Below are 12,538 nucleotides of genomic sequence, written 5' to 3' on the forward strand. Positions count from 1 at the left end.
ATGGAAACATTAAACGTAAGATGAATGGGGCTCGCAAGCAGTCAACATCATTGCTTGCTGTATATGTTATACAGTCACGGTCCAGTGTATTAAATTTCAATTTTCTAGCTCATAGGTCAAGCAAATACTAGTGTTATAGGAAATGTCATGTATTGAGCAATGTCATATGATGCACATTGCAGTGCATCTCAGTGATCTATTCTATAGATTTCTCTCTTCATTCCTAGAACGCTTGTACAGAAAGAATCCCATTAAGGGTTTAACTTTACCAACATATTATGAACTATTAGCAGAGATATTACATTTGATATATTATGCACGGAGAGCCTTCTTGACTTTATATTAACAAAGGATTTACAACATCCCCCCCTTTTCCATTTCCACTGCAGCCATGCCAAGGGAAGATGCATGGCCAGCAAAAGCAAGCAGCCCATTTTACAGTGGCCCCTATGAGTTATAAAGGCCAAAATGCAATGAGAGTCAATGATGATGATGTATCTAATCAATCGCTCCATCTCACCTAGGCTGATGACTTGCTGCTACAGATGACTGGGAAGGCAGCCTTTCAACAGGGTCTGATTGATATCAGCTCCTGGGGGAAATTGCTCCCGCCCCTTTGCCAAGTCGCAGGCTGACACTGGGGCACAAAGAGAGGGAGAAATAAAGTGCTGTGGTAGCATCCCATACGACCTGATTCTGCCTCCCTCTCTCTTCCCTCTTTCTTCGGGGACCATTTGTCCTAGTTTTTATCTCACGATGGAAGATTTGTGATGGTTTATTCTTTCTCCCTCACTCCTCCCTCGCTCCCTCTCCCTCTCTCTCTCTCTCTCTCTCTCTCTCTTTTTCTCATAATTTAGATGTGAGGCGGAGAACAATCTATGAGTACCACCGTGTGGAGCTGACTAAGACTAAAATCACCAATTCTACGGCAGTGGAGATGATGCCTTTACCCAGTAAGGAGAATGTATTGTAATAGCTTATAATGTATTGTAATAGTCATAATATTGTCCACAGTAAGCCTTCGTTCACTGTGCAACTCTTTTTAGTGTTCCTTATCATTAGAAGGTTTTAACGCCTTTTCATCTGAACGAAGCCTCGCCTGTATGTCGAGTATTGAGTGTATAAACTGAGTCGGCTGGGATCTGACCTGTGCTGACCTTTCTTCCCTCCAGCCTGTCTGCAGTTCACCAGCTGTAGCGCTTGCATCTCCTCACAGATCAACTTCAACTGTAGCTGGTGCCATCGACTCAACAGGTTGGACTTCACTTCCCTTCACTCTTCTTCTAACAGTCTTACCTTTAACCCCTCCCTCCCACACCTCCCCTCCATCTTCCTTCATTGTTACTGTTAGGTCTGGTCACTCCAGCCCTAGCCCAGTCTTGTCCTGTTGTCAGAGGTGGGGACGCGGGTCACATGACTTGGACTCGAGTCAGAATTGTTTGAGACTTGATTTGATGCATGAAGAGAATACTTGAGACTTGACTTGACGTGGGTTTTGGTGACTTGGGACTTGACTTTGTAATGCTCTTACCAAGTTTTTATTCTATTAAAACCATATTGCATTGAAAAGTCTGGACTCTTCATTTGTTCTGACTTGACTTGGTGTTCTACATTTAGATTTGAGGCTTGACATTTATGACATGGACTTGACTTGCATTTGACTCCTTGTAATCTACATTTAGACTTGGGACTGCCTCAAGACTGGAGACTGACTTGGTCACACATCTGCCTGTTCCCTCTGATCTCTCTCCACCTCTTTCCCTCTCTGTCTTTCTTTCCATGGTTTGCCACCATAACAGCAGAGGGGAATAAAGTTCTACCTTTTTTGCTAGGCAGCAGCTCAGTAATCCTGACATTCATTCAGCTCACACCTATTCTGTCACCACCAGCACCCGCCTCTCCCCTTCATCTTCCCTGCCTCCCTGTACCTCAAACAAAAGTAAATATTTGAGCTGCTAAAGAATGTTATTGTTCCTGCCCAGTATTTCCTGACAGCTGAAATGTGAACTGCGGTAGGTTTGTGCACGTTTTTTTTTTTTCACCTTTTTGTCGGATGGAAAGGTTTGAGCTAAGAAGGAGAGGGGAAATGAATTATGAAGAAATAATAGAGGTGTGTTGTCATCCATTTAAGGTGAGGAAGTCCAAGTTAAGTCGATAGATGCCGACTGTACTGATAAATTGTTCTCCCCAATCTGCTGAAAATGTCTTTTTGGAGGTTGTTGTCATTGTTTACTCAGCTTGACTCGGGGCAGCCACCATCCGTTCCCTTTTGTATGCCTCTGCATTTTGAATGCCTTATGCATCAATTATTAATCTGCCACTCTTTTACTTTGGACTCATCATTTATTCTGTGAGTAATGATGGCAGATTTGAGAAATGTGCAGTACACGCGCTACACCCATTGTGATTTGGGGGGTTAGATGGAGTTGCGGATTAGCCTCTCCCTCTCCTCTGCATCTTAAATTCAGCCTTTGACAGAGACAAACAAATTCGCAGTGCAACAAACTGAACTAGTGTTTTTCCTCTCAGCAATTTATGGATGCTGTGGAGAGATACTGTATGCCTGAATAGCAGCGATCTAATTAAGATGCATTTTAATTAGATATCTAACCGTGTTCATATCTGACTGTTCAGCCTGACTCTGTTCTTTGTATCCTTCAACCGCTTCCTTTGAAAGAGGCAAACATGCTTTAAACACGATAATTAAAAAGCAAGGCGGCCTTGTTGGCTCCGGGGTTAATGAAAGATGCTGACATTTTGAGAGGACGACCATAATGAACTTCTCTCATAGCCATGCACAGGGAAGGTGAGAGCTTGGTGCTTCATCACCATGCTAGGTTTCAAGCTAAATCAGTTTGTTGTGGCTGATGATGTATGCAAGCGGTGCTGGGCCGGGTTAATAAAGCGTGACAGGCATCCCTATGGACCAGCACTGGGCCGTTGCTGCCAATGCAGCAGAGTGTTGATTTGTTTGGAGGAAATGCGGGGATTTGTTTACCCAGAACACACATCTGTTGTGCATCACAAATGCAGCTTGTAGAAAATTAATGACTGTCAAATCACAGATCAAAGCAGAAGAATATTGAGTTTTAATAAGTCTCAGTCTCCCGGCATGTTAAAATCATTAATGTTGCATACTTTTTAAGCGTGTGCTGTGTCAAGAAATGGTGTGATCACAGGCTCGCCATTCTCACATATAGTATTCTTAGATTAGGGTGACCTGCCATGACTCCGCCAAATTGATTCAAACACTGTAAAGAGTGATTGTATCGCTGCCATGAATTGGAGAAGGCATCAGCGAGAAACGGCAGCTCTGGGAATGAAACTCAATAAGGAAATATATCCACTCTGCCGTGAATGGGGAAAACCTGAACAGAAACATTCTCCCTCATGGGTTCATTTATATTCAAATGAAGCACCTCAGCCCATTTCTAATTAAGAACACTGTGGCTCAGTATGTTAGATGGCAACTGGCTGCGCTGGATGCCATTGAGCAGAAACAAAACAAGAGCTTCCCATAGGGACAGGTTAGACCAGACCTGCTCAGTAATATCGCCGTCTCACTCTGCATCCCACTCCTCCCTCTCTGGGGAAAAGAGGGGGATTAACCAGAGGAATCTGTCTCGCCTGATTGAACAGATGAGGCTGAATTTTTTTACAGGAGAAAAAAAAAAGGGAATGGGATGATTAGAGAGGTAGAAAGATGAAAATGGACTCCTCCACATAAAGCCATTACCATAACAATATGTTCAGTCGAGAAATGGGGCCTGCTGGGGATGTGTAAGACTCCACTAGGGCCACATTGTCCTAGCAGCACAAAGCGCAGATTCCATTGCTGGCATTTCTGCAGTGTGAGACAGACAGTCATAGGTTGAAGATCGTTTTGATCTGTATGCAGTGGATTTACTATGCATTTACCACCTGCGCTGACAAATAATTTGCAGACCAGCAGACTAAGCTTTCCGACTTCAATTTATTCGATAGCACAAGCTGGGGGGGGGGCAGCAGTGCAACGCATACAAACTTTTCTTCCCAGACAGGATATTTGCCCTTTAGAGAGCAGAAGAGAGCGAGACAGAATGATGGGAGGGTGGTGGGTTCACCAGCGGGTGAGTTGTAATTGTGATCCATTAACAGGATGGAGGATGAGTAGTTGCCCCCTCCTCCCCCTCCCTCCGATTACAGGCAGGCTTTTTGAGTTTATTAGAAGTCTCTGGTCATGATGGAGAGTCCACCCAGCGGGCCCCCCCCCCCCCCCCCCCACCCCCCCCCTCACTCCAGCTGACCCCGTCCCTAGCTGCCACCCACCCATCACATTCCCGTCACTCCCGGCGGCTCGACCCATTGAACTTCCCTTTCACAAATCCCACATACTCAAACTGTACAAAGCCGCCTCTTCCTTGAACTCCCTGGATCCAGAGCTTGGAGGGAGGTGGGAGGTGCAGACCTTTGTAAGTCTGCATAGATTCAAAACAGACAACTTTGAGGTATTATTCAACCTGCAGCATATAAAACGACAAATCATGCCTGTGATTCCTATGACACTTCTAAATGTGTTATCGGTAGGGACGGGATGATCTGCTTATCTCACGATACGATTTGATACACAATATGGGTTTCACAATTCGATACAACCACGATACGATGTAATAAATAAAAGTTCAATGACAACAAAGTCTGACTGTGCAGAATTATGTTTATTTCCGAGCCACAAATCTTTCTAGCAATGGCATTGGCTTGCTAGAATGTAAACAACAATTTAAAAATGTCATTACAGATTCCAAATAATCTACTTTTGATGTAGAGCTTGTGAAATTGTGATGGTCAAGCCGTCTCATTTGTGATTACTACAGCAGAATAAAATGTAGATAATATCACGATTCATTTTTCTGCCCCACGATACATATTGTCACATTTTTATATCGCGATATATTGAATTTCGATAAATTGTCCCATCCGTAGTTATCAGTGTATTATTATGGTGACTTTGACCTGTGTGTGACTGTGTCGCTCCCTGTGTCCTCAGATGTTCCAGTGGCTTCGACCGCCATCGGCAGGACTGGGTGGATAACAGCTGCCCAGATGAGGTGAGCGTGATAAAGATAGACGGCCTAATGATGTGACATTCAGCCATGACTGGAAAACTGCTGACTGACTGCTTCAGATATTTCTGTCTCTTACCTGCTAATGCTAGAATATGTGTGTGTATGTGTATGTATGCGTGTGCATGTGTGTGTGTGTGTGTGTTTGGAGTGTACAGGCCATTATGTGTAACTGCCAGGATGATAAATGCCCTATTCTGCAGTGTGCAGGGAGAGCCCTCTTATATTTTCTGCCTGTATCCTCACAAGCATACACACACACACACACACACACACACACACACAAATACACACACACAGACACATTATTTTGTTTCTGAAAAGACTGCGTACATGCATAACCAGATTTTTCACCCCAACAGACAAAGGACAAAACCTGCGACATAATCAACACCACACATCTCTATCCCTTCACCACCACGATTGTCGCCAAGACGACGTCCAGGAGCGGAGAGACCACCGCCGGCAGGGACGCGTCCCCCACCTCCCACCCCCCCACCAGCGTCCCCACTGAAGGTACGGCGCACGGCGGCGGCGCCCTGGAGCGAGGCCACGCCACACGTTATACAAGGAGCCCAGAGCGATACTTTGAAGTATTGATGGATGCCCCGCTCTGACAGCAAGTTAAATGAAGTGCATTTGCCGGAACCGCTCTTTATTGGGATTGAAGTGTACCTCTTTTACAGCATCCACAAGACGCGACGTTCCTCTTTTTTGGGTTTGCATGAATATCTAGAAAGCTTTCCTCTTCAGCCACAAAAATTCACTCCAGATGGCAGGCGGTGAAGCGAGGCACAGCAGCTGTGTTTGTACCAACTTATAAACAATGCAGATTGAATTGGGACAAATCTCCTCAGTCTTAAATTGATGCATACCCACACAAGCTCGTGTTCATCTCGTTTAGCTCTGCCGGCTTGCCATCAGTCTTTGATTACAAATCTCTTTTTTTTAAGCAGACTTCCTTTTCCAATGCTAAATTTTCAGCACACAAGTTACGAAAGTATTCTTATTATTGCTCTTCTTAACTTTCAGTTTTTTCAGAGTTCAATTCTAGGACATTAACTTTCAGTATTTTACTATGAAGCCAATTTTCTTTCTTGAAAAATGAATCTTTAATAGGAAATTAGATTGAACGCTGGCTGTTGTCTGGGTAAATGAGAAGTGACTTTACAATCATTTTGGAGTTCAGTGAAATTGGCTAGATTTAAACCAGATATTGAGGCTTACTGAGGACTGTTCCTCAGTATTACCTGCATTCTCTTTCTTTTAATAGCTCATTTTACATTTGAGGGCTTATTTTCTGGTGGGGTCCCAAGGCTGTGGCTGTTTGGAGAACAGAGGAATCTTCTGTGGTGAATACAGTCAAAGTTAAATTAGATTCTGGTTTTAGTGTTTACAGATGATCAGAAAGAAAGCTTTCATAAATCTTGCTCTGTATTTTCATATTTTCACAAAGGCAATATACTGAAGAAACATACTTGTTCAGCTGGATCTGATTATATTCCTCCCCCGTGTAAGGCAGGAATTAATAGAGTTGTAACTACACCTCAGTAAAAAGTGAATTTGGATTTGGATTTCTTGGATTTGGATTGGATTTCTAAAGGGTTTAATGCCATGTGGTATTTATGAATATTCAATTATAACTATATACTCCTCAAACTGACTACTTTCTAAAGTTATTTTACTACAAATCATAGGGGGTAAAGAACCTTTAGCTTAGAATGTTGTTAAAATACCTTGTTTTTGCATATGTTTGCATGTATTTATGTACATGTATATCACACCCTTCTCTTCTCAATGCCATTGCCTTTTCTAGAAAAAATAGCAAAACATAAAGCAGATATTCAAAATGTTTCAAATAATTTCAGATATTCAAAACCAAAGATACTGAAAATACTACTTGCTCATTGAAAGACTATGTTAAACTATGTTTTATCTGCTAAAATATGTGCTAAAATATGTTTTATCAAAGATTAATATATCTGCTGTAGTCAGGGAGTATATATGACTTTAGTAAATAAAAATATCATTGGCCCAGATCTGGCATAAAAAGTCAATATTGGGTCAATCTTAGCAGTTGCTCCGTCTTTAGTTCTTTGTTGCTCCTCTTCTCTCTCACTGTGTGGAAACAGTGTTTGGCCTCTGCTCTCTCTCTAACAGGGTTTCCCTCCAAAGATCCAGGGGGTCGTGTTCCTCTGGTATCACAGTGTACAGAGCATTGAGCACATGATTCGCCTCCACCCAGTGGGAGGCTAACTCAAACCATACTTCAGCATAATCTCAAAGTTATCTGATGCAAATCCCTTCTGAGACAGACTGAGGCTTCTTTTGCTGATGATAGGAAAACGTCCAAGGTGTCCTCTAAAGTTTGTTTACCTCCGTTTCTTATTTCTTGTCTCGGGGGGGAGTGAGAGTTACAAGTTGGCGGAATTGATTGTGCCAATTTTCAGCTCATTTCCCTGTTAATGGCTTTCGATGCTATTCATTTAAATAAATAGCCGATTCATCTTAATGAGCTCAAGATACAGTAGAATCGATGTAGCGCTGGGATAAAAATGATAGCAGGGAGCCATCAAATGATTCATCTGCTTGAGTCATATGTTTAAGTGAATGTCCTGTCACTGTGTGTGTGTGTCATCATATTATACGCTATCTGTGTAATCAACACTAAAAGCACACACACTGTATGTAGAGTGTTTCTCCCATGCAGCTATTGACTGTAAATTGACTTATGTGATGATTGGGATACACACTTAACAGACAACATACATGGGTTAATGGACAACCAGTCATCCCAAGCATCCACTCACATGATTAATAGGGGATTTAACTCTCAGTCTGTTGTGACATGATACCACATGTCCAATGCATCCTGCTGATGAGTGATTTTTACTGCTTCCTTTTAAGAACATGTGACCCCAGCGGGAGAGGTTGAGCCACTGGAGGGAATAATTCTGCTTCAGGGTTTTAGGGTTAGTGCGTCTGACTGTGACGGTCAGTGCAGAGACAGTGGTGTTTAAAGGTGACTTAAGCACTGAGTGGTTTAATAGTCAGGGCCCAATCTGTGGTTATGATGACTAAAGCAGATCCCCAAGGTTTTGGCTCAGGCACTGCAAAAAATATCCATCTTAAAAAGCCATTGCATCTAGTATTGGATCTTAGAATCTTATTTTTCTTAAAACAAGTGGGAAAAAACTGCCAAAACTGCCTTGGGGTGAGATAATTTCACTTGTTTCCAATGCAAATTAACTTTTTTAAAGAATTGTCTTTAATCAAGTGCCATTTTATTGATAATAGTGGAGTGATTTGACTTATTCCACCTTGTTTCAAGATACTGACACTTGTTTCTAGAAAATTCCTGAAACAAGATTCCTCAAAATAAGATTCTTAAGACTGAATACGAGATGAAATGACTTGTTATGATGGACATTTTTTGCAGTGCAACTCTGCAGGATCTGCAGTGTCATTCCACCCTTCTCTCTCTCTCTCTCTCTCTCTCTCTCTCTCTCTCTCTCTCTCTCTCTCTCTCTCTCTCTCTCGTTGATGGCATTCATTTTCTCTTTATGAATCTATGAGGCTTCCTACTGTCAGGCCTGGGCTATTCATTATTTCATTTTGCAGAAAAGGCATTTACTTTAATCTCTATCTCAATGCAGCAGCCGACCTTTCCTCCATCATACCCCCATTAATCATCTTGAGGGGGTTGAGTGAAAGTGGACACTTCATAGCGGTCGGTGTGCTAGATAGGCCGCTGTGATGAGGATGGATGCTGCGAGTTCAGGGCGGAGTGTGAAAATTGTCCAGCTGTGAGACAGAACGCACCGAGCAGCCCCATAGGTCTCTGCGGGGTGTGGTGAGGGGACTAACATGAGAACAGAGCAATAAGAGCGTGTGTGTGTGTGTCAGTATCAAGCAGGTCAAGAGGTCACCCTGTGGTATTTGTTGTGTGACTGTCTGACACGCACAGCGGATCAGTTTCCCCCGTTCTCGCCGGTCTCTTCAGCTGCAGGGGTCAAAGTTCAGGTTCAGACGGCCACTTTGAGGGTGCAGGCGGGGCGGCGGAGAAATGTGTGTGTGTGTGGGGGGGGGGGGGGGGGGGGGTTTCAGCGGTGTGAGAAAATCCAACATGGAAATTTTCTCGGTCTGTCTCCTCCCTCTCTCTGCTGACATTAGAATGAACTCGGTTTGCCTGCCTCCGAGGAACTGCAGTCCTGATAATGATTTGCTCGAGCGCTAATTCTCTCCCGTGTACTATCCATGAGTTCAGATGCAGTGCGGAGACGGCGGTTCTACGCTGCACAATAAAATGACCTAAATGCTTTCTTTTTCCCTCCAGCCTTGTGTGATCCATAGAGCAGTGATAACGATCCATATTCATGACCCTCGCTGTGGTGTGGGATCCACTTGGACTCTGAATTGAATTTTCTGCTCTCGTATACAGTACCTTATCTCGTTTAACGTTTCATTTTAGAAACCAAACTGTGGTTGCGTTTGCTATTTGGAAATTGAAATGGAACATCCGTTTGAATTAGATCTTTCAATGAAATATTTCTGGTCGTGTATGTGCCTAATTTGCATAATGTGAATCCTATGGTGTGTGTAAATGCCTGTTACCCCTCTCGGAGAAGTGGGTCATGCTGCATTTCCATATTTCATAGGTATAGTTAACCCCAGACTGCTTTTTATGTGTTGAATTATGCATGTTGAGTCATTATACTCAAAGCATTAATTTTTAATCAGATCTTAAGTGTAGTAAATTTCATTTTGAAAGGAAGATGGTCCGCTAATGAAAGAAGCTTGCCATGAAAACACTGAATATCCACCCACTTGGGGAGTTGTTTATTTTGGTGAGGGCTTCAAAAAACAAACACGAAATATAAAGAGAAATATTGGATATTGTATTGCTTTGACAATCTCACCCACACATGCTTCTCTCTGTCTTTTTCTTTCATAGATGACACCAAGATTGCTCTGCATCTCAAAGACAACGGAGGTAGGCTTCGCTCTCGCAGCGCTGTGTAGTCCAACAGCCGTCGTTGCTATGGCTGCCGCTGAACCAAGCCTTCGTTCTCTGTTGTTGTTTTCATCTCTGTTTGTGTTTCTGTGTCTGTCCCCTTTTGTGTTTTTACCGCTGACATATTGGTCCCTCCAGATCGCTTTTTGATCTCTTGGGAGGACAGAGAGGACTGGCATACGACTCCAGCAGTTGATACACTTCATACAGCAGCTGGTTGAAATGGCTAACTGTACTTCCCCGGATTGTAGCGATCAATCAAAGTGTCTGGATGGGTGTGAGGGAAGCAGAGGGGGGGAGGGGAGGCTGGGTACCCAGGAACTGATGTTCTAAATCCTCTTGGACTGTGAATCAGTTCTCACATCATGGAGGTAGCGCTTCCTTGCTTTGTTTGTGTAACATCTCAGCATTTTGAATGCCAATGCACAGTCATTGTCACTGTCCATTTGAAAATGAGTTTTTCTGTAGATTTTATATGAGTCAATTGCCATTAATCATACAGCATCATAAATCCTATCAGAGACCACAGTTCATTGATATGTGGGATCATATATTTTCCCACGTCTATATTTGCTTAAATGTGCCATGTGTAGCGTTTCAACATCAATAAATTATTACCACAATAATTTTGAGACATTAGTATAATTACTATAAACAAACAGACGTGCACATGTGATGAACATAACGTAACACAAATGTGATGTTGTATATGTATATGATGAATATGATGTACTGGATTCGGACCCCAGGAAGACTAGCTGGTGCCATGGGCATCAGCTAATGGGGATCCTTTTAAATAAATAAATAAATAAATAAACAAGACCATCGCAGAGAAGATTGGCAGCCTCTACCAGCCTCTACATTGCATTTTACATTGTGTGCCACCAGGTTGGGATATGTGGTCTTAATTTTAAAAAATTAAGACTCACTATCTCAGCTTGAGATAGAGCCTACCAATCATCTCAACTATGGTCTACATTGTTTACAGTAATTATACAAGGTACACAATTCATTTGATGTGTAAAAATGCTACATGTAGCACCTTTAAAAACAGTTAGGCGAAACGCAAAGTGTTTTAGTTGTTAATATCTGCAAGACATTCAAACTCGGGAAATGAGTTCCAACTCTATCAATTTTCAGAGATAGCCTCTCAAATATTTCATTTCCTCCTCGAGAGGAATTGGAAATCCGCGGCTCCTATCATCCTTTCATTACACTCATGCCGCATGTCTCTCTCATCACTTCAGCACTCTTGGGCTGGCGTTGCCGCCTGGCACATTGATGATATCTCTGCATGCCATTTCGTTTTTTTCATGAATCAGTCCTTTTTTCACATCATAGTTGGCATGATTTTACTCAAGGTGACAGCTATTGGCAGAGAAGGCACCAGAATTATAATCCTGAGAGCAATAAGCATTGCTACCGTCCTTGTCATTGCTAAATGTCCAAATCAAAGACAGCATGTTGTCTTTAGACATATAACACATCCTAACTGTATTGACGGAGGTTTTCTTTAAGCAGACCACAAGGTTTTCCATAAGCCTATTTGATTAGCTTCAGCTTGATGGTACAATGATTTAAACACGTGTCTACTTCATGCCAATCCACCTCCCAATGATCCAGGATGGCGTATCAATCAGTTGCACCAGGGTGTCCTCTGACCTTGTGAGCCTCTGACTATGGTAGGAAATGCTAAGGCGATTACCTGCAGCAGTGCTGAGATAAGGAACAACACGAGTTTCTACTCCACAGCACTACTCTTCATCACACATTTAAGAGGAGGGAGAATTATGTCTGTTCAGAACCTTATGGTCCAAATTAGAGTGAGTTCGTGTTGTTAGCATCCTAAGACCCATTAGCCAGGTGAGAGGATGGTTGTGCTCCTCTGTCACTGCAAAGGCACTAATGTAGAGCTAAAAGGAGCAGCTTGGCTGGAGTTTCCATTGGTCTCATTTATCCTCTCTCAAAAGCTCTAATGTATTTTATTGCTGTCTAAGGGTTCTGCTGTCCATTAGTGTTTGCTTAGTCTCCTCAGGTTTTAGCGATCATGAGGACAAAGCTAATGGCCAGTCAATGCGAGGCAATTTGCTATAGACATGGAATTTCTCTGTGTCCCAATCTGACTCTATTGTACCATAAAGATAAATACACCCAAACATTTCTGTGATTATGAACTCATGTAGAGAGAATGTTTTGCTGACTTAAAACATATGTTTGTAGGCTCTTGGTTATCCTGTCTTTCAACAGCCCACTATGATTTAATACGAATGATATGTGGAGCCCCTTGTCTCCGCTGCCCAAATGGTTTAAATGCACCAATGATCCACTGCTGCGCTCCCCCCTGCCTGCAGAGGAGACCAGATGAAACTGTCAGTCAGAGTGAGCTCAGCTCTTCCAGGGATCTGGGCAGAACTGTCTCTGC

The 12,538-nt window shown here is 42.8% G+C and overlaps 1 protein-coding gene across 1 annotated transcript in view; it reads left to right on the forward strand.

The window, feature by feature from the left end:
• Window positions 1-12,538, forward strand: part of plxdc2b (plexin domain containing 2b) — a 76,616-nt gene that overhangs the window by 57,009 nt on the left and 7,069 nt on the right. The window contains exons 8-12 of the mRNA XM_071912086.2: window positions 858-953; window positions 1,173-1,254; window positions 5,027-5,087; window positions 5,465-5,618; window positions 10,057-10,095. Of these exons, the coding sequence (XP_071768187.1) occupies window positions 858-953; window positions 1,173-1,254; window positions 5,027-5,087; window positions 5,465-5,618; window positions 10,057-10,095 (432 nt within the window). The remainder of the gene's footprint in view (window positions 1-857; window positions 954-1,172; window positions 1,255-5,026; window positions 5,088-5,464; window positions 5,619-10,056; window positions 10,096-12,538) is intronic.

The sequence above is a fragment of the Centroberyx gerrardi genome, chromosome 22, assembly GCF_048128805.1.
Source record: "Centroberyx gerrardi isolate f3 chromosome 22, fCenGer3.hap1.cur.20231027, whole genome shotgun sequence".
Classification (NCBI taxonomy): Eukaryota; Metazoa; Chordata; class Actinopteri; order Beryciformes; family Berycidae; genus Centroberyx; species Centroberyx gerrardi.